Source organism: Lepisma saccharinum, chromosome 1 (assembly GCF_977018435.1).
Source record: "Lepisma saccharinum chromosome 1, izLepSacc3.1, whole genome shotgun sequence".
Classification (NCBI taxonomy): Eukaryota; Metazoa; Arthropoda; class Insecta; order Zygentoma; family Lepismatidae; genus Lepisma; species Lepisma saccharinum.
Window position 1 is genome coordinate 111,034,449 of NC_139229.1, and position 23,843 is coordinate 111,058,291.

A 23,843-nucleotide genomic window follows, 5' to 3' on the forward strand; every position below is an offset into this window, starting at 1 on the left:
ACAGCATATACTACAGTATGTACTTATATTAATGTGTAAATTAAAATCTCCACCTCTGTACATTGTAGCATGCCGTGAAGGCATATGGCGGAATGTGGAGGCAGGCACCCACCACACATTCACAATCTCGGACATTTCTGGAGGTGACGCGATCAGCACCACGCTCCGGAAGCCTACCCCCATTGTTGCTCCCCTCTGGTACTCGTTGGTAAGAGTTGGGTGAACTCCATAGCTACTCCATGCAGACACATTTTTCTGGGAAAATTTCAACTGGGAATCGTACCCGGGATTCTCGAGTTGTCAGTTCGAATCCCGGTTTGGGCATACGTTTTCTTTGTGAGTGTTCTTTCATCAATCTCATCATATAATCACAGAAATGCTGGGCCAAAGGAAGAATATGACCCACACCAACCCCCTTGGGCACGCCACTGATAATTTATTAACATACCACAGTATTTTGAGTAGTTCTTACGATGAACACAAGAACTAAACAACACAATAGCAATCACAAACTAATTGAAAGCGTAGGGGAACCTCCCCCCACCCAAATGCAATGCTCTATTGCAGCGGTTCTCAAATTTTTCTCTCTTATACCATTTGGTCGTAACTAAACGTCTAATTTAAACTCAACCCATAGGTTTTCCCACAACAGTGGGTTTTGTGGATTTTTTTTTGGCTGTCTGATTGGTAGCGAGTTTTGATATGTTGGAGGCGTGTATCTCTGCAATAGAGCAAAATCGCATTCAGACTGTATGTGGAAAGATGGTAAACATTAGAATCCTAAGTGTTTTTATTGGGTGTTCCTACGTTTAAAAACTTTATGCTTAGTGACAAAATTTAAAATGTGAAACATTTATGGTAAAAAAATATATATAAAAAAATAATTTTCATAAATTTTTTCGAGAGTTATTGAAAGAAATTAAGAACTAATAGAAGTTTGTAAACAAACTGTCAAGCACAACTTTGGAGTTTTGTTGTAAATACTCAGTTCTAGTGAGAAGGATGTGCCTCCATAGCCTGATACAGTTTCTTGATGTCTGGTTGTGCACTTGAAACTTTCAAGCGGAGATTCGTCTCCAACTATTCCGTACTATTCTATTTCGGTACTGATCCCAGTCGTACTCTTGACGTTTTTACACTTTAGCAAATGTTTATGGGTTTTTGAGTTGAAGAATGAAATAAATGGGTAGAGATTTCGAATCTTTGAAACGAAGAGTGTCGGTGACAATAACAGTTTTACGTAAGTATTTTCCTGTTGAGCGTTAAAGCTATGAAGTCTGCTCTATACACCTGCAGCAACTACGACGTAGTGACATCATCACGTGTACCTGTGGCAGACATGCTCAGCAGGTTACCTTGTCCCACAGAAGACCCAGTAGATGGGGAAGCTACATTGTGTTACAATATGACAGGCACCAAAGCGCCAATTTCTCTGCAGATGATCGCTGATCACACCAATGCTGATCCAGTGATAACCGAAGTTGCAATATTTGTAAAAAGGGGTTGGCCGAAAAGGTTTAATCAACAGATAAAGGATTCAAATATTTACCCTTACTACGAAAGGCGAAACCTTCTCTCGCTAGAGGCAGGATGTCTGTGGTGGATGGGGAGGTTAGTCATCCCACAGTCGCTTCGCTCGAAGGTGTGGAACTCTTCCATTCGAACCACCCTGGGGAAAGGACGATGATGGAGACCTTACGATCACAAGCATGGTGGCCCAGGATGACAAGGGATATACAACATTGTATCCAGACCTGTGAAGCATGCCAATCCACACGTTCCAGGATCAAGAAAGGTCCAGATAATAGGTGGCCGGAAGCTAGATTTGTAGGACAAAGACTCCACGTAGATCATTTCTTCTTGGCTGGGAAAAAGTTCTATTACTTGTGGATGCTTATAGTCGCTGGGTAGATGTCTGGCCTGTATTGTCCTTAGATACACACGAGACCATACGCTGGATTCTTCAGTCATTCTCGACTCTCGGAATTCCACAAACAATAGTTTCTGATAATGGTCCGGCATTTTTCAGCCTAAAGTTCCGTTCCTTTTGCCAACAGTTCGGGATTGAACACATCACAATACCGCCGTACCACAGTCCTAGCAACGGGCTTGCAGAGAGGTACGTGCGCACGGTGAAAACTGGCATGTTTAAGGTGTTGCATGAACATCCATATCTGACTTCTTTACAGTTCGATGCAAAGTTAGCAGAGTACCTGCTGTTTTTGAGGAATTCCCGGTTGGGAGAGGAACGTAGTCTTCCTGCAGCCTCAGTCCTCATCTTCAGTCCAAGAACATGGTGGAACTGTATACGTGGTGATCATAATAGAGATGCCGAGAGGACAGAAGCTCCTCCTTTCTTGAAACCTAGGATCAACCACAACAAACCATACAGGACATTTTCACCTACTGAAACCGTATGGATTCAATCACCGAAGCACTTGTCACCTAACTTCAAGGAGGTGTAGAAAGGTTGGGTGGAACTCACCTTTACAAAGTGCGCTTTGTCGATGGAACTCAAAGAGTGGTACATTCACGTTGGATTCGTCACAGGACACACAGACAACAAAACCATCCAGAAACCTGGGATGATGATAGTCCACCGGACCAGAAGACGCGGCAGAGAATCGAAATTCAGATTCCAAAATTACCCCACCTCAACCAGACGTTGATGACCATCAACCCCAAGACGCTGACGCTGCTCCACGACCAACATCCACTCCTCATGTGCCTAGAAGATCGACCAGGATTAAGGTACCCCCTGACAGATACGGGTACCCTTGTTATTTTTTTTGTAACTCTGGGAGGAATGTAGTGCTGCCTCCTAGAGGAAGAAGAAACAAGCTACTGTTGCTAGACATGAGCAAGGTAACTTAATATACTATAAGGTAGCGCCATCCGAAAATTGCCGATCATGCACGAGCGCATGACGTCATGTGGGAGGATCGGTTATGCTCGGTGCCCCTTCGGTTATGTTCGTTCGGGGCTTGGCCGAAGCAAACGGCCGCTATAATTTCTATGCGAGTTTCAGAGAGAGAAAGTGTTTCATTACTTTGAGGGGTTAATATTAATTATCATACTTCGGGCTGGTATTGAGGTATTCCTTTAATGATTAGTAACATAATTAAAACATGCTACTTTTAAAAGAGGGAAAATTACACATGCAAACGTATTGTAAAAATTCATGTTTCTGAAACCTGATCGATATATTACAAAGAAGGTTGTCCGCGTTCTCATTAGAATTTCATTATGATTTTAATAAGAAACGTTGCATGCTAAAGAAGAATTACATAGTGAAAGAGTTACAAAGAAAGAATTGATTGACAGATTTGGTTTATTTTTGCTTTTCTGTCTTTTTTTAAATATGAAAGTAAAACACATAAGAGGATCTCTTTCTTTCTTTCCACAAGCCGGCCTCCTTGGCGTAGTGGTTAGCACATCGAACTTCAACGCCAGAGGTTTGGGTTCGAATCCTGGCTTGGGCATGAATGTTTGTGAGTGTTCATTCATCATTTCATCACTCATCCCTATCTTCGCAAATTAGCCAAAAGTGGCACAAGATGCGAAGTAAATGAAGCAAATCAATCAATCAATATTTGTTTTCACATATACTATCACATTTACTAAATTCTCAATTTTCTCATTAAGGACAAATCAATGTCTTACCCGATTGGATTCGAATCCGGGACCCCTGGTGTCGAAGCGCGATGTGCTAACCACTACGCCAAGGAGGTCGACAGAGGCCTCCGAGGTACTACGGGCCTCACAGAACGTCACAGGAGTACTATCGGATTATAAATTATGGATATTAGAGTTTGGATAATAAATAAATAAATTATATAATATATAATCTATACATAAAAAAACACCCGTTCTTTATTTATAGAATCTCAAAGAGAGCTATAGTTTGCCAAACTAAAAATAATCCTATTTTGTTCTTACGATGGTAAAAATAGAAGGCATAATCAAAAATAAATTGGTAACTATAGATTGACACAGAATTGAATAAGCTGAATTTTGATGTAACTCGTTTTTATGTGGTTCTACTGATTAACTTTTAATTGGAGTCCAAATTTGAATATCCGTAATTTTTAATCCGATAGTAGTCAGGTATAATCTATTTACAACATTTAACACAACGCAGTACAAAAGCATAATATTTAGTTTTCTGACTGAATAGTTCCTTCTTATTCATTCAGAACGTTGCAATCATTTCCAGGAACATTTCAAATTTTACATAACATCAGAAAGTATTAAAATTATACTGATATTCTTAAAATCCAATCTTTACCATTCTCCATAATGTAATTTTATTTTTGAAATTATCAAGTGAAAGAGGCAATATACAATCTAGAGAAAATTTTACTCTGCATTTGAAACTTACTCTAAATTCGAAAGAATTCCCAACCTTCTTCATATATTTATTTACTGTACAATAATTTACGTACGGATCAAAGTTCCACATGCAAAAATTTTTTTGGAAAGTTTTATGTGGAGGAAGAATGATGAAATAGTTTGTAAGATAGTAGTTTCAGACTTTGAAAACGCAATTCCAGTTTGTAATTTGCAGATATTTTAAATTTCTCTGGTTCAAATTTGGCTGCAAGTTATCGTTGCCATAGATCTAAAAAGTATTTTTTCGTATTAAGAACTTTACATACAAACGCATGCAGAAGACGAGACAAAGTGTACAAGTACTAATTTAACTAAGTTAACCTACTCGAAATACTTGATGAGTACTAGGAACATCAAACTTAAATGTCTTAACCTACTAATTCAAGCCTATAGAAATAGATTTATGATCACACGGTAAATGAAACGCTTTGAGAATATCGATGAAAATATCTTAGTTTAATTAAACAATAAAGGAGAAAAGTTACATGAACTCACAATGATTGACCGTGCAACTGTACGAATCATTATTCGTTAAAGGACTTTGTCCGCAGATTTTCCATTTCCATTTCCATGTGTGTCTGAGTTGTATAACCGGAAAACATACTCCAAGGCTGATATGCGACACACATTTGTACATTAACGAAGTAACTTGCATTACACTAATCTTAGATCTTGCTCTTTTTGACAGAAATGTACTACAAAGAAATAATGTAACATCCATTGGTTTATATTGAGTACAAGGGTACAAAATTATTCACAATATATTTGTGAAATACCAAAATTGAACGAAGTTGCAAAAATTTCAATGATGGGTGTAATATTCATTCATGCAATATTTACCATCATGCATACAACGCTATGTAACTCGAATTGAAGATGTACTAAGTTAATTTCATTTCGAATAGCGTGAAAGTTAGTACACGATCTTCGAAATGCCCATTTCCGACAACATTGTTCACAATAATGTGAACATACAAATCACAATCAACATCGGTCTGTGTTAAATGAAATTGTTAATAATTATAAATCCGACTTACATAAAATGTACATAACAAATCAGTTAGGCTCACTACGTACTTCGCACTAGTTGAACACATTTTCAAGATATTGATGACTTTTCTTGTGGTACTGTCGGTTAGGTTACGTTGTAGATTTTGAACTTCTATATTCAGTTAAATCAGGTTGACAGAGGTTGTTTGTAATCTTTAATTTATTTGCTTCATTATGCAGACGTGTGTTTCTCCTTTGTAAACGATTGAATATGTTTTCCAACAACAAACCATTGCTTGCAGTTTGTGCTTTACCTTCGTCTATATATTTTTCTCTTTTCTGGCAGCATAGTCTTAAGCTTGTTTAGGGCACGTCTCCTTATTACATATCTTTTGTAGCGTACATCTCTGCAAACCTTATCAACACGTCCTACAAGCGAATCATATTGTGAAGATAAGTGTTTAGGAGAACTACACCATTTCCTCGATTATTTGGTACTAAAGTAATTGGGAGTAATTTTAGCGATGGCACTGCAGTTGGCTTCAGCACGTTCTTTGGTGGAAAATACAGAAATTCTGCTTTTAGATCTCACACATAGTCTTCTTCACAATAATTGGCACTGCACACTTGCGTTTTTTACATTTCGTCTACAAGCATGAATCCACTGTTTACTTACGCAATTATCGACTGGAAATCTATGATATTTTATGTCAGTTCCTTTAGTTTTCTGGTTATAGTTTTCATAGCTTGCTACAGCACAATTAGACATGATTGCAGTCTACAAGTACAAAAATACAACAAAAATAAATCGAACGCTACAAAATCAACAACCTGCTTGTTCCGATTTTTGCGATGTGTTAGTAGCTAAATGTACCCCGCACCAAACTTACTGCACATAGCAACGAGCACCGTCAAACCCGATCCTCCCAGATGACGTAATGCATACGTACTTCACATAGCAACGGGCACCCCCTGAGACATGAGTCTGTGCAAACAGAACCTGGAATGGTGAACGTAGTTTCGTTATAATGTAAAGTGTTGCGTTGTTTTGTGAATTCCTTAATAAATTCAGTTAATCTTGTTAATATATGTGTTTTCCATCGCACAACAATGTTGTGTGGGAATTCTCGACATTTCTCTTCCGAGCTGATCGCGTACCCCTGGAGGTACGCGTACCACAGTTTGAGAGCCACTGCTCTTTAGCATTTCTTGATAATGACCTGGATGCATGTCAGTTTCAAGGTGGACCGATGTGCGGTCAACTTACTGCACGGATTACGTTTGAATACATGGAAATATTTATGTTCCAGTCTGCACGTGGCCATTATATGCTCATGAGAGGGATAGAAATCATCCTTTAGCTATGTTACCATGGATACTTGATCTGTTGCTGAAATCCCACGTATCATCCTGAACGGCTACATGAAAATATCCGGTATTCTTTCTTACTTGATGTTAACTGTAGGAGAGTGCGTACAAAAGGAAGAGAGTGCATGGACAGAAGTAGATCCCTGGTGGCGGAGTGAGACAACGATAATTGTCCACAAATGAGAACAAATGAGGTTCGCAGTCTAAACCCACAATATCGAGGGCATTAATGTTGACTTATAGGAAACATTTGACTTGCATTCATGCAAAATCCCCAAAGGTCCATAAATTATATTAACAGAGGATATTGGAATCCTATAACCATTGTGCTGGAAACAGGTTTTCTTTAATGAAACTTCCTTGCTGATTCTACGGTAATAATCGTAGGCATGGGCTGCTCTGGAGAAGTTGAAGCGTCGTTTGAGGGGAAATTTAAGTAGGAGTCTTGTGAGGAGGGCAAGGTGGAAGGATAATTTTAAAGGTGAAAAGAACGACACAGCTTAAACCTTCCTCCAGTCACGTAATAGCACGGGAACATTTGAAAGACAACCTTGTTTGCTACTTGTAAAAAAAAAACACACACACACAGACACAATTACGATCATAAATTAATGTTGCAACAACACAGCTGAGCGAAGAATGCCGGAAAGGGCAGGACCACGTCGTAGTTAACCCTAAATCAAGTGCAGTCTACATACAGTACATTAGTAAAAAGTTGAAACGAACTATGCAAACTTAAAAATTTAACAATTAGAGAACTTCACCCAATGTGAATGGAAATTGTGTTTATGTTTACTGTAATGAGTACTAAGATTAGGTTTTATCTTATGCTACTGTACATATAAAATAGCAAGCAAAGTAATTCAAATATACATAGAACGATTCAACTTTATAATAATTTTATAGACGTTGTAACGTAATTGAAACCCATGCTTTTTTCAACATATTAAAGATACAGAAAAGAGCAATTCGACAAGTGCATACATCTTTCGGATAATATTAAGGTTGAATTAAAATTACCCAAACGGATTTGGGAGCAAAAACAACTTTATTTAGTGTCATTATGACAGAACTCCTGTATAGAATACATGGTAAGTAACCAGACTTTTACATGAAGTAACATGTGCATATGATAAATACTTGTATGCTTTAATTGTTAAAATATTTCGAACTTCAAAAAATGTAATATACACGTACTGTATTTATAAGTTTATTTATAAAGTATCTTTTTAGAATGTTCTTTTACACTTAGATTCTTAAAATTCCATTATATTTACTATTTAACTATTTAATTATTTTCGAAGATGTTAAATTTTTTCTAGTAATTTGCCTAAGTTATTTTTACCTTTATTGTTATTTCCATCATGAAGATAAATAATGAGAGCATTCCCTTCGCATTAAATTATTTACTTCCTACAGATATTTTAAAGAAAAAATCTGACATGTAAGAGCTTGATTTTTAAAAGTACTATGTACTACTTTGCAAACAAAGCATAGCAATTGCTGATTATACTGATATAACTGAAAATGCTTTTAAAGCTCTGTCTTTATTACAGAGTACGTATGACTAGTTAACCCTTTTTTAATGTAACATGCATAGTTAGATACATTTCATGAATGTGACTGTATACATTGCTCATATTTGACTCTAGGAAACTGAAAACCCACTTAAATAAATCTAAGCCGATGTATACAAAATTTCACTTACAAGAATGTGAAAGGGGTGCTAATCCGTTTCACACTTCTAATAACCTTGGTTTCATGTTTCATTCTGAATCACAGCCACATCTGGCTTGTTAGGATAGAATCACAAGCCGGCGTAAAACATTTTCAGTAGATTAATACGCGTATCATAGGCTATATCCTTGATCTCTGAAGTTCTACAGCCATCCATATTTTGGTTGTCTCTTTATTGTCCTCACATTATCAATGCTCTGAGTATTGGCATAGAGTGACGGGGACTCGGGACGAATTAATGATTCGGTTGAAGTGGCTGCGAAAGATTCTTGTAATGCATGGGAATTGCTAGGGTGATCAGGACTTGGTATTTTTCTTTCAATTTGTGGCGTGGAGGCTGAGCTAATAGTTACAGACGGTATTGGCCGTAGAGGTTTTGGTTTTGCTTCAAGCTGCTTTGCTTCTTCTGGTTTACTTTCTGTAGCCTCCCTGTGTTTCTCAACCCTTGGAGGAGGAGGAAGGCTTGGAACACTTTGTTCCTTCTCGGGACAAGATCTAGATACGTTACCAATTATGGAGGTAGATACTGGAGTAGTCTCTGAACTTGTGGGAGTCGTGGTTGACAATGGAGAGATCGTCGAAGTTGCAGATTGATCAGGAGTTTTGGTTTTGGCAGTCTGGGGAGAAGAGGTTGACACTGGAGGAGTCCTCGATCTGGTAGTCTCGTGAGGAGTGGCTGACATTGGAGGAGTTTTGGATGTTGATGTAACAGGAGATGTGATAGATATTAAAGGTGTTTTGGAAACTGCTGATGGGGGAGGGGTAGTGGATGTCGCAGACGGGGTAATTTGCACTGTGGTCTTGGAAGTTGATGCTCGTGGAACATTTGACATTGGAAAGGTCTTGGAAGCTTCAGCTATGTCTGTGGCAGAAGGAGTGCCTGACATGGAAGTAGATTTAGAAGTAGGTGAGCATATGGTGGTGGTGAGAGGAGAGGTAGATGAAGAGGTAGCACCATGCTTCTTGGAAATTGCTACAGAAGCTGGCAGAGGACTTAAAACCCCTTCTGTATCCTTCGTGTCACCAAACGAAACATGTGGAGCACCTGCAATGGTAGGAGGGTGGGAGGTTGAAGACGACTCTTGACCAGTAGTAACCTGGGCGTCGTGTAACGGGAACGGGGCTTTTCGTTTGATTACTTTAGGTGGGGAGGATCGTTTAGATTTCAGTGGTTCGGGATCAGGGGGTTTTGTTTCAGGCTCATTGGTTGCTAATGTAGCATCGTCTTGTTTTATGCTAGATGTACTTTCGGCATCTCCCATCTTCGGACATAATTTATCACTGTCTTCTCCTTCAGAATGTTCAGCATTAGACTTCTGACCGTGTTCACTTCCAGTGCTCTCACTGACGTCACGAACCTCGTCTTTCGACTTTGTCTCGTGGGACTTTTCGTCCGCGGGAGCATCAACTTTCGGTTTTTCACCTGCCGAAGATATCTGCAGCGCCTCCGTGCTTTGACGCAAGATGTCACCACTCTTACCGCCTTTGAACAGAGTAACAAATGGAGATGTACTTGCAGAATGGGGAGTGGATGCCCGTGAAATGTGAATGCTGCCTGGATGGAGACTGGACATCTTATTTTGGGTTTCATTGTCTGATGGAGACGAACATGTGCTGGTTTCCAGTTGTTCAGCTAGGAGCTCCAAAATGTTCCTGTTGTCCACGTAGGGCAGAGGAATGGGCGAGGCTCGTGGTGACTGCCCCTGTGGGGGCGTCTTGCTGACCAGCTTCTTCGCTTTCTCCATTGCTTTCTGAAGATTCTGCTGGCTCTTGTATGACTCCCTGCTGTGACATCGGCCGATCTGAGATCTGGAACAATAACGAAAAGTCAAGGGATCATCCTTTTAATAACTTGCATTAGTGCTATACTTGTTTCTGCAAATAAAATGTGCACAATTTTGTGTTAAAAAGAGAAGTTACACAATTAATGTAGGTTTCGTGTTTTAATTTTCTTTACATTAAATTATTGTTAAATCCCAGGAAAGTTTAGAATGTACACTTAATCAATATATAATGAGAAAACCAGTGGCAGATGTGGGATCCAAAGGAATATATATCATTTGTTCATGTTAAAGAGATTATGTAGGGTAAACATCAAGAAAAATGGGAATAAGATAGCACGAACATGATGTAGATATTACATATTTAGGCTCCAAGAACGGTTTGTCAGCTCACATCCTCGAGAGAAGCATATGAAGCTCGAAAAATAATTAATTTAAATATGTGGGAGGCTTCTCTCATTGCAGAACTCTGCAGGTAGTTAAATAACGATAATGTTAATATAGACTCACTGTGGAGTTCTCTTTTAACACGTGAAATAAACTGCTACCTTTGAAATTTAATTCGACCGAAGAGATCAAGAAGGTTTGTAGAAAAGAAGATTTCTTTTAAATTACCTGATGACATTTTTGTTCCGTAATGAAAATTTATTAAGATTTTTTTTTTTTTTTAAAAAAAGGGTTGCTTGTTTCACACTTGAATTGTTAGGTTCCAAAAATGTAACATTATTGACATGATCCTAACTGTTTGTAAATGTGTCTCATTGTTATAACTCTAACTGAGCGCGTGTTCTGAAATGTAACACCGTCAACTACATGAGAGACAATGTTGTAAATGTCCTCATTAAAGCTGTTTTCATTTGTTACAAATACTTCTCAAATACTTCTACGGAGATACGCGCACACACACACAGGTACCCACCCACAAACCCACACACACACACACACACACACACACACACACACACACACACACACACACACACACACACACATTTTCTATAGTTAAGTTATATTGATTTTGCACGTGATATGTGCCTGGAACTTGAATTTTTTAGCTGCTATACAGTGACAGTTTTATTGTTCAATATTTCACAGCATATTTACAAAATCTATTGTCATTCGTATCTTGAGTATTGGGTTGTTTTTTTGGTTGATTCTTTTGGTTTATTTTACCTCGCTTTTCTGCCACTTCTGGTTAATCACGAAGGTGATACTTGATAACGATAAGATGAAATTGATGAAAAGACAACACATATGAACAGGACAACACAAGTCTCTTAAAGGATTATAGACTGGATGTGAGTACAGACGCCAGAGCCTCGTTAGTCTGCAAAATGCCGTTAATGGTGTAGTGTGTGGAACGGAGGTGACCCTCTCGTGCCTTCTAAAAAGCCAACTCATTACACCTCGGATTATATTGTGATTGTCTATTTCTACTTCTAAATTAGATGCCACAAAGATTATGACTAAACTTAGGATATATATGCACTAGAAACTAACAAAATAGGCATGCTAACATGCTGCAAAACTTTAAAAATATCCACCAAAATATGCTAAATAAACTAAAACAAATCCACCGTTATCCCATAGAACACGAAGAGAAAGTAAAATGTGCTTCACACACAAGACACGATATGTAAAGTTTCCAATTTATACTAAAAATATTATATCAAAACTAAATACATGTCCCAATATACAAGGTAGATTTTTCTAGCTTTATAACAGTGAATGTCCGTTTGCTTATCTTCATGCTAGTCTATAGGCTGAGAAAGATATCTTTAATGTATTGACGTAACAGGACTGAATTTCACGTATAAAAAGTACATATGGTTCTTTTATTTTGGTCGGAAAATGAAATAAATAGTTAGTCTCACCTACTTCGAACAAGGGGGGTCTCCGATGGCGTTGAAGTTAACGTCTTCGCCTTGTAATTAAGGGATCCGGGATTCGACACTCGGTGCAGGCACGTAACTGTTTCGGTCCCACTATAAACTTTATGCCCAGCCCAGAACCCGATTAGCCTTTCTGGACATAAAGTGGACTTAAAACAAAACTCAAACATTACATGGGACGAGTTTTTCATGGATAACATAACAATAATGTGGCACCCTAAAACCCAGCAAGATATGAACAAAACAGAACAAATTCAAATTAAATTCTTAAGACACCTAAAGTACAATTTACCCTCAAATGGAATCCTGTGAAAGCCTTCTCAGATATTTTAACCTAACAACTCTCAACAACAGACGCATCATGCATCAGCTCATTTTCCTCCACAAAATCTTAAATAATCTCATTGAAGCTCCTTTCGCCCTGTCACAGCTCGACTTCTACGTCCCCTCAAGCAAATTACGACCAAGAAGACAACTCTTCGGCCTCCGTCGTAATGGAACCAGCGCTCTGGCAATATCCCCAATTTGGAATATGTGTAAAACATTTAATGATACCATCATACGATAGAACCTTAGACTTGTATGTTTGTTAAATGTTTTCTGTCTATATACTACATTGATCTGTGCAATTAATCAATAATGTTATCACAAAATTATTGTATAACGAACGCCATAAATGGGTAATATACCTGTTGCGTTCAATTTCTGAAATAAATAAATAAATATGCACCCACAGCAAGGATGCCAAAAGTGAGCACCCAATCCTTCAATCTAACAGTCAGTAACCCTTCTTTTTCTACCTCCAACAGGCAGAAAAAACATTTTGATAAGGAACTTTTACTTTAAATATTACATGGAAATGCACATTAAACTATCAATTAAATGTCCATCACGAAAATATTCTCATTGGATTCCTTTCCCGCTTTATCTTTTCTGGAGCCGTTCCCTTCAGTCAGTCCTCTTTCATACATTTGAACTCAAAGGACAATTTCCTTTTCCTCAAGAAAACAATCACCAGATTGAAAAGTACAAACGATCAACGAAAATATGGCAAGGTTTAAACATTATCCTGTCATCCAGTAAGATACACTCCCCTAGCGGAGTCCTTCCCCTGTAGAATACTGACTGGACGACCTTGATTTCACCCTCATGGTGGTTGGGGTTATTTGAAAAGATCTATCATTTAACAGTTTGAAAAACCTTATATTTTCCTAAAAGAAAACAATCCTGACAAATTCCAAAAAATATGCATTTAATATGCAAAATGAAATAAAATATGCATTTATGGTAATATTTTCAAAATTTGCAACATAAGTGTGATTACATTTACTTATTTTTTTGTTAAAATTCGTAAAATATAAATATTTTGATCTATGACTTTTCATTGAAAACTTGCCTTTGCTTATAAACCCTTATTCTAGTTACAAGTACGTGGATGGAAAACAAGCAAGAGAGCAGTTCGTTATCAAGGACAACAGTATATTCACATCTGTAAGTTCATGGGCAATGTATATCCTTTGTTTATATTTACTTCTGTTTTCCAACACCTTTCGTTGTCTAGTTTCAATTAGAAGCAGCGTTGCCAACCGTACTCTCCTGATCGTACATGTATGGAAATTTCATGGCACGTACGGGTGTACGGTCCAGATGTTGGTCCGTACTCTAAATGAACGGCTTGTTCAAATTTTCACTTGCTGTTTATCCCTCCTACATTCAAATGTTGACTGAACGTGTTTTCGGTAAATCAAATCTGATAAAATTGAAGAACAGGAACCTCTTTTCTACATCGACCATGAATTGGTGTATGCTTGTTACTCAGTGCATCGACAGTGACTGTACATGCGTGAACTTTGTTTGACTTGTTGTTTTAAGTTCACTTTAGGCTAATCGGGACGGGGCCTACAGTTTAAAGTTGTATCCAAACCAATGTGCCATGTAGCTACCCCCACAGGGTATCGAGATATCGAGACCGGGATACCTTGATTACAAGGCGAAAACGATACCTCTACAAATCGAGAGAACTGCATCAGCTTTCATTGCTAATGTTTGGTAAGTCGATATTTTTCCTCCCGTGTTGTTGTTTACAGAGACAGAAGCGGCTATGTTTGGTGTCAAAACTGGGGGTGCAAGGACAGTTTATTTTTTCTTGGCAAACAAGCCACCGTACAGATATATATTTACTATTTCACTCTGAGTGCTAATTTCTTGTAATTTTTTTATTTTGTTCAGATACGATTGTTAGCCTCGTTCATTAAGGACAGTACTTGGCAAAGTAGAAATTTTAAGTCAAGTGATTTTAACCACAAATTACTCAATTCGAGGGCATTTAGGTGATCTCAATTTCGATTCCTCTCATCTAAAATACGCCACTAGTCTGTTACGTAAATAGGATCCAGTTTGTCAATATTTTCTTTATTATACAGGGTGATTTCGAACTCCCATTACAAACTTAGGGGGGTGAATCTAGAAGGAAAAACAAGCCGAAAGTGCCATGTGGCAAAATTACGAAAACGGCACCGTGTGGCTGCCAGAGCCGTGAGAAAATCGGTTCACACCTCTTTCAAAGAGCAATAACGTCTGAACCACGAAAGATACGAAGATCGGCTCTGGCGGAAGTGGAGGAAGTCGTATCCAAACAATATCAGGGCGTTGAAATTGCGGCGCTTTTCGTAATGCGCAAGGGGAATCCCCAAAGGAAATGGGGAATCCCCACTGCATGTGAGCGGAAACTCGCGCAAAATGGAGAAAGACGACGAGGGAACATGCTGTCACAGGACGGTCGAAAAGTGACACATGGAGGGAGTCCCCAGAGGAGCGCATGAAATGCGACAAATGGAACATGCTTGGACAGTGACTGTCGCGCATCCCAGATGGTACGCAAAACGGAGTGATGGATGTACACGTGCATGCTACGTGGAACGCAACGTGCAATTACAATTGCGATATGAACCACTACGTGCCCCCTCCCACCGGGAATTCGTTGAACCCGGGACCTCGGGAGTACAAGGTCAGCCGGAAGTCGGCTCTCTGAGGAGCAGCACCAAATACGTATCCACGTGCCCCACGAATGCAGGGACACCTCCCTAAAAGGCACAGCCACAAAAAAAAAAAAAAAGGAAAGAAATTCGCACGTACGTATGAAGGGTTTCACATTGGAATGTACAGTATCACTTTGGCGGAAGGAAAACAGACAGTAGCACAAACAGATAAAAATCAGTAACACAGATATTGACCCTTTGTCCTGAAAAATAGGCAACTTGTGCTAAATCTTGAATCATTGCTGCTTGATGTTTCTGTTCATTACCGATGGTATGAAGGAACGACGATGAACTCGGAATGCAGCACGTAAGCACTGCGAAGGACAGTATGAAAACATCCTTTGGCGTGTGCAGAACGGAAACTCACAACAGGGGCTCAATATGACGACCACCAACATCGATGCACACATTGTACCTTCGAAGAATGTTCTCATACAAACGATTGAAGACCAGTGGATTCTCTCGAATGAAGTCCGCTGCTGCCACAATCCTAGCAACAAGGTCATGCTCAGACTCGATGGGGGTTTCATAAATGAGACTCTTCATGCGCCCCCATAGAAAAAAGTCCAGGGGCGTTAAGTCGGGAGATCGTGGGGGCCACGGCACGGGCCCGGCACGCCCTATCCATTGCCTGTCATATCTGTGGGTCAGATGGTCCCGTACGTCCCGTGCAAAGTGGGGTGGCGCCCCATCATGCTGGAACCACATGTTTTGCCTAATGGCCATTGGCACATTTTCCAACATCTCGGGCAATGTCTCTTGGAGAAAAATCAGATAAGTACGACCTGTGAGATTGGTGGGAAGTACGTATGGGCCAATTAAACGACCGGCCAGTATTCCTGCCCAGACGTTGATGCCCATTCGCTGCTGGAACCCACGAGCTTTCGTTGCGAATGGGTTCTCTTCATCCCACACATGGCTGTTGCGGGAATTAAAAACACCCTCTCTGGTGAATTTCGCCTCATCCGTGAAGAGCACCAACTGTGGAAACTGAGGCGTATTCACGCAACGACGCACAAACCATGTGCAGAAGCGAACACGTGGTTCAAAATCTGTGGGACCCATGGCGTGCACCTTCTGGGGGTGATATGGGTGCAGTTGTTGATCATGAAGGACATTCCACACTACAGACTGAGATACACCAACATCCCGCGCTACGATTCGGGTACTCGTACCAGGGTCTTCGTGCACAGCATGAAGAATCGCCTCCTCCACCGCAGGCGTGCGCCTCGTCCTTGGGGCACCTGTGTCCACTCTACTCACAACAAATGTTCCAGATTCACGAACACGACGGTTCACTTTTTCGAATATGGTGTGTGATGGCGTCACACGTTCCGGGAAACGTTCCTGGTACATCGCACGGGCAGCCCTTCCATTGCATCTCGCTTCCCCGTAAATGAGCATCATGTCTGCATACTCCTCGAAACTGTATTGCACCATCGTGGGAGTTTTCACGTCCACACACACCCACAACGTCGTAATGTTCCCAGAAGATACGTCATGTGTACGTACTCAACCAATGTGTCACGTCCAGCGCTCTCTCCATACAGTCTTGCAATACCCAGAGGGCGCAAGGGTCAACTTCGACCAGGGATAGCGAGTGACTCCTAGTATGACGTCAGCGCACACCTTCATGCATCACAGAGGCTACGAACGGGAAGGAACGTCAGTAAGTACGGGTTGGTCGCTCCCGTTCCATGTCCTTCACGTGAGAACGTTAATGACTAACGTCGGACTCGCATGGGATACCTCTACACGCTCTGCAGTAATGTACTACAGAACAATACGAACGTGTCCCAGCATTCGTGGGGCACGTGGATACGTATTTGGTGCTGCTCCTCAGAGAGCCGACTTCCGGCTGACCTTGTACTCCCGAGGTCCCGGGTTCAACGAATTCCCGGTGGGAGGGGGCACGTAGTGGTTCATATCGCAATTGTAATTGCACGTTGCGTTCCACGTAGCATGCACGTGTACATCCATCACTCCGTTTTGCGTACCATCTGGGATGCGCGACAGTCACTGTCCAAGCATGTTCCATTTGTCGCACTTCATGCGCTCCTCTGGGGACTCCCTCCATGTGTCACTTTTCGACCGTCCTGTGACAGCATGTTCCCTCGTCGTCTTTCTCCATTTTGCGCGAGTTTCCGCTCACATGCAGTGGGGATTCCCCTTGCGCATTACGAAAAGCGCCGCAATTTCAACGCCCTGATATTGTTTGGATACGACTTCCTCCACTTCCGCCAGAGCCGATCTTCGTATCTTTCGTGGTTCAGACGTTATTGCTCTTTGAAAGAGGTGTGAACCGATTTTCTCACGGCTCTGGCAGTCACACGGTGCCGTTTTCGTAATTTTGCCACATGGCACTTTCGGCTTGTTTTTCCTTCTAGATTCACCCCCCTAAGTTTGTAATGGGAGTTCGAAATCACCCTGTATATCATGTTTTCTTCGAGATTAACTAGCATATAATGCTATACAAGTCATTAATTTAATGCTAAAATATATAATCAACCTTGAAAAACAAATATATGTGTATGCGTGTAAAGGGTGGGGGGTAAATATTTCCCTAAGAAATTCTTAAACCAAGCGTACGGATCTGGTGACAAAAATCCGGTCCGTTTGCCATGTGCGTACGGTATTATCGTTTTTAAAAGTTGGCAACGCTGATTAGAAGGAATGTATAAATGTAAATGCGTGCAGTTTGGCGAAGAAGAATGCCCCTGTGATGCTTTAATCGAATTTTCAACCTTAGGCGAGCAGAGTGAATGTGGCACATGTAATCAGCCTCTAGCATTCTTCCCATGTTCCTGCATTTGCAAATTGTGCAGCACTGTCAAAAGGCACAAGATTTCTTCTTCTTCTTTTACATGACCCTGTCAACAATATCCTGTGAAGTTTGGTCAGCGTTTGTGTTATTGTTTTAATGTTTTTAATCTGAAGTTGGTAGATAGTCACTCAAGTTCACCAGTATCACAATCGTAAACGATTATATGAATAAATCACTCTTATCCTTGCGTTGTTACTTTATCCTCTTCTTCTAATATACAGCGTGTCCACAAAGTCCTGCTACCATTACAATGAAACATAGCTCTTAAACTATACGAGATAAAGACATGCGGTTTTTTGCAACGTGTTCTACAGCTCTCAAAGTTTTAATAAGTAGTGGTATTTTATTATTATTATTATTTTTTGTTTTGTTTCTTTGCAGATTTTGTTGTGAGCGACAATGACGACAGCACAGGAGAAGGCACAATGTGTGTGGTGTGTGTGGTGTGCTGAGTCTGATAATTGTAAATAAAATTTTGAAAGCTGTAGAACACGTTGCAAAAAACCGCATGTCTTTATCTCATTTAGGAGTTAATTTTCATTGTAACGGTAGCAGGACTTTGTGGACACGCTGTATAAAAATGGATGTACGTATGTGTGTATGTATGTATGTATGTATGTATGTATGTATGTGTGTTTGTTCCGGCATAACTCTCGAACGCCTGGAGCGATTTCAACCAAACTTGGTACACCTATCACTTGCAATCTCGAAAGAAATATTGTGGGGGTAAGACACCCCTGGCACCCATAAGGGGAGTAGGGGGTGACATGTAAAAATAATCGAAAACGACCGATATTAGTGTGGAATAAATCGTTTTCGGGGTCACTAAGATGAATAGTGATACTCCGAATGCCGTTCAACTCCAAGTTCATCACCTATCGGCATGGGGGGTGAGAGGGGGTGAAAAATAAAATGTAAAAATGACCTAGATTAGTGTCGAATCCATAGTTTTCGGAGTATCTAAGCTAATTGGTGGTATTGACGATGACCAAACTTGGTACACATATGACTTACAATCTGGAAATAAATACTGTGGGGGTAAGACACCCCTGGCACCCCTAGGGGTGGGGGTAGGAAGGGGGTGAAATGTAAAAATAATCGAAAACGACCGATATTAGTATGGAATCCATAGTTGTCGGGGTCACAAAGAAGAATAGTGACTCTCCCAATGCCGTTCAACTCCAAGACACCCCTGGCACCCATAAGGGGAGTAGGGGGTGACATGTAAAAATAATCGAAAACGACCGATATTAGTGTGGAATAAATCGTTTTCGGGGTCACTAAGATGAATAGTGATACTCCGAATGCCGTTCAACTCCAAGTTCATCACCTATCGGCATGGGGGGTGAGAGGGGGTGAAAAATAAAATGTAAAAATGACCTAGATTAGTGTCGAATCCATAGTTTTCGGAGTATCTAAGCTAATTGGTGGTATTGACGATGACCAAACTTGGTACACATATGACTTACAATCTGGAAATAAATACTGTGGGGGTAAGACACCCCTGGCACCCCTAGGGGTGGGGGTAGGAAGGGGGTGAAATGTAAAAATAATCGAAAACGACCGATATTAGTATGGAATCCATAGTTGTCGGGGTCACAAAGAAGAATAGTGACTCTCCCAATGCCGTTCAACTCCAAGACACCCCTGGCACCCCTAGGAGTGGGGGGCGGGAAGGGGGTGACATGTAAAACAACCGACATTAGTTTGGAATCCATAGTTTTCGGGTCGCTAAGATGAATAGTGACACTTCCAATGCCATTCAACTCCAAGACACCCCTAACACCCCTGGGTGGGAGGGGGTGACATGTAAAAATAATCGAAAACGACCGATATTAGTGTGGAATCCATAGTTTTCGGGGTCACTAAGATGGATAGTGACACTCCCAATGCCGTTCAACTGCAAGACACCCTTGGCACCCCTAGGGGTGGGGGTTGGAAGGGGGTGACATGTAAAAATAATCAAAAACGACCTATATTAGCGTGGAATCAATAGTTTTCGGGGACGCTAAGATGAATAGTGACACTCCCAATGCCGTTCAACTCCAAGACACCACTGGCACCCCTAGGGGTAGGGCTGGGAAAGGGGTGACATTAAAACGACCGATATTAGTGTGGAATCCATAGTTGTCGGGGTCGCTAAGATGAATAGTGACTCTCCCAATGCCGTCCAACTCCAAAACACCCCTGGCACCCCTAGGGGTGGGGGTGGGAAGGGGGTGACATGTAAAAATAATAAAAAACGACCGATATTAGTGTTGAATCAATAGTTTTCGGGGTCGCTAAGATAAATAGTGACACTCCCAATGCCGTTCAATGTATTTATTCTTGCTTCTGGAGGTGGAACTAAAAATGTTGTTCATAATCAAGTTTTGACTTAAATTTATATTACCTATAGTGAATTTGTAAAAGATATTACTTTATAATTTGTATATTGTACTTATACTTTTAAATAGCTGTAAATAAAATTAGTTACATTTTACGCTATAGTTAGTATTCATTAAGCACCCGGGCAACGCCGGGTAATCAGCTAGTTTAACAATAAAAGGCACGAGATACGGATAAGCGAGAGCAGAAAACAAATGAAGGTGACTTTTAGTTTGCTAAATTGCCGGGGCACTCTTATTAGTGTTGCTCACGGGACGGGACATGTCCCGTCTCGTCTCGTGGCTCGTCTCGAAAACGAGATGAGACACGAGACGGGACAAACCTTTTGAAATTCGAGACGGGACGAGACGGAATGCCTTTCTCGTCTCGTTTTCGAGACGAGACACGAGACGGGACGGGACGGCTTTTGAAAAGTCTCGTCTCGTCTCGAATGTCTCGAAAAAATAAAAGCAAAATTTTTAATCAGTTTCAAATACTTCTTTGCTTGGAATAAAGTATTTCAATTAGAAACGTTGATAAGCGTGTATTAAGTCAAAATAAGAAGACTATTCTAGAGAGAGGCATGAATTAATACCTAAACTTATTTCCTATACTCTTTCGAAACACAGCGTTACTTCCCATTTTTTTAAAAAAATTATTCCACGTTAATAACTTTATGTTACGATAGTACTCCAGATACTAATACAATTCTGAATAACATCAAGTAAAAGGGCAGGTAGAGAAGGTGGAAGGAGGGGCCAAAAGATCGTGGAATGTCTGCGTCCGAGGTTTATCTTGTAAAAATAGTCTCAGCTCTATAGGTTGGAAAGATAAACGGACCGACGGATATGGTTCATTTTTATTATTTAATTTTTACATCAATGGGTGTACAGAAGTGATTGTTATTAAGAAGTAGGAAAAGCATTGTAGGAAACATGGCAGTACAAATTGATAAGGAGTTGTGGGAAAGTTATTAAGGAGTCCAAGATATTAGCAAGACTAAGAGAACGAGATAATTAGGGACAAATAATCTTGCATTATCCCACTCCGAACAGCTGAGAGCTAAAGAGGAGGAGAAAATACGGGAAATATGGAAAGAAGTAATTTGGTGATTTTAGTGTTTACAGGGAACCACGACAAGATTTTACCACATGATTATTTGCACGGGTTGCGAAATTATTAGAATGTTATGGAAATTTCGGATATGTCTTTGTTGAGAAAATTCTTGTTGTTTCCCTCAGGCATTCTGCAGGTGGTTGGGTTCGATTTTTTTACGTCCGTTTGAAGATTATTTCCAATGTTTTTTTTTATTTCTTTATTTCTTATTTAAGGAGAATACTATTCCTTGGATTGTAATAACGAAATACTGAGGCTGATATAGAATAGATTTCAAATGAAGGAAGTGCACTAAGTTCTGTATAATCGTCGTAGAAGGATACTTTGTTCTATGAGGGGACTCGCCGATGGTACAGTGGTAGCATCGTCTCCTTGTAATCAAGGGGTCCCGGGTTCGATACCCGGTGAAGGCACATTGTGATTTGAACTCCACTTTAAACTGTGGGTCCAGTTCCGATTAGCCTTTCTTTAAATCAGATGAAGGAATGTTGTACCTGTTCTTTTTATTCTGTAAATTTAGCCTTCAAGTTTATGAGCAAAATACATGTAGTATCTACTGTCTACATTTTCACTCGTTATTAAACACATTTCACAAAGTAGTTTTATCGAACTTCAAAGGGAAGCTGACAGCAATGTCAGGGTGGCGGGAGCTTGTTTACGACCAGGGTGTATTCCGAGACTATTTTTCGCCGTTCCCCACTGACAAAGGTTTCGCTTTCAACAATGGACACCGTTGCTTCAGGGGGCAAACACCAAACATGGGGCGAGGTTGACCTGCAGTAGCGGGTACGTGCCATAAATCCAGGCCTAAAGTAGGAATGAAAGTTGATGCAAGGGAGGGGCAATAAAAATTCTGTAATTTGGTTTGCTTGCTGACAGGAAGTTTTGCAGGAAAAGCTGAAAAGGAAAACGGCAGACTTTAAATGAAAGAGGGAAAGTGAACACAAGTTATTTGTATTATTCGCCGACACACAAGCTTCCATTTCGAAGGTGAGGCTATCAGCAGCGAAGTTATTAGAGGGTTGGAAGCAGTGACGACGCCAGAGGGGCAGGGAGACGCCCCATGTCAGACACTTCGGCCCCCTCCCACCCGGGCCCCCCAACTGAAGTTAATTAAATATCGAATAATAAGAGAGTTCATTTATAAGAGTATGACGACTTTCACCTTTTCAAAGTGGTGTATTCTGCATGATATCACTTTCCTGCTTATAATACCAACTTGATTAACAAATATTAATTTGCTTCGTCAAAGATTCGAGCGCCGACCTGGGCATAGGTGATTTCTCATTCATTTATGTCCTGTAATAGCCGAGATTAACCTAAGTTTTAACCAGTCTTAAGAACTGGGAAAAAGTGTTGAATGTGGATGATTTTAAAACATCACGAATATTTTCAGGACCACAAGACATCATCTGTAGTACGGGCAAATTATTCTAATCGTGGTCGTTAGTGACAACGCTAATTATTAAAATACATTCAAAGTTGATTCAAGATTTGGTTGGTTGGTTGATTTGGCGTTTGAAGTCCACTTTATGCACAGTAAGGCTAATCGGGACTGGACTTATAGTTTAAAGTGCCTCCACTGGGTATCGAACCCTGGACCAAAGGTGATCGGAGAAAACCCGACACTACATGTCAGTTTGTTGTGGATTCATCGCGGTTTCTTACTATTCAGGGACTTGAATTTCGAGATGATGAGTCTGATGAAACCTTAACAAAGGGGATTTCTTCGATACTCTTGAAGTTAATGAGGGGATATTATTTGGAAATGTATTGAACGTGAACCTTAAAATGCAATTTACACTTAAAATTCGATTCAAAACATATCGCGGGCAGGTAAAAGAACGCTTATTAGGATTTGCCACTCTTCAATCATTAGATGCAGGTTCGCTCTTTCTCGTACATATCAAAATCGAAGAACTTCTTCCCACGAACTCCATAGGTGCCTGTAATTGGGTAGCACAGACATACGTTGGAGTGGTAGAGTAAGAGTAAGTATTGCCAGGATCAGAATATTTCTTGAATTATGAGATAACTGTAACCTTTGTCTGATTTTTTTATCCTGTGATAACATTTCCCTGAAAGGTGAAACACAAATTTTGCCCAAAACTCTTCAGCGTTACGAAGATGGTTGTCCTTAAAATCTTTGAAAAGGCTTGCTCGAAACAGGATGCTGGATGCAAACTGCCTCATTTGGCTGTTCTTGCCATTGAGAAGAAATGTTAAGTCCTGAACGTACCAAAGGTGGGCAATGTGTTCTCCAAAGCACATAGAGCAGAATTCTCCTACAGGAGAATTGCACTTCACTAAGTGCCTCACATTGTTTCTAATACTTAAG

At 40.3% G+C, this 23,843-nt stretch overlaps 1 protein-coding gene across 1 annotated transcript in view; it reads right to left on the reverse strand.

The window, feature by feature from the left end:
- Window positions 1-8,507: 8,507 nt before the first annotated feature.
- Window positions 8,508-23,843, reverse strand: part of LOC145986506 (transient-receptor-potential-like protein) — a 47,528-nt gene continuing 32,192 nt past the window's right edge. Inside the window, exon 15 of the mRNA XM_083120592.1 lies at window positions 8,508-10,296. Coding sequence (XP_082976718.1) covers window positions 8,631-10,296 — 1,666 coding nt within the window. The 3' untranslated portion in view covers window positions 8,508-8,630. The remainder of the gene's footprint in view (window positions 10,297-23,843) is intronic.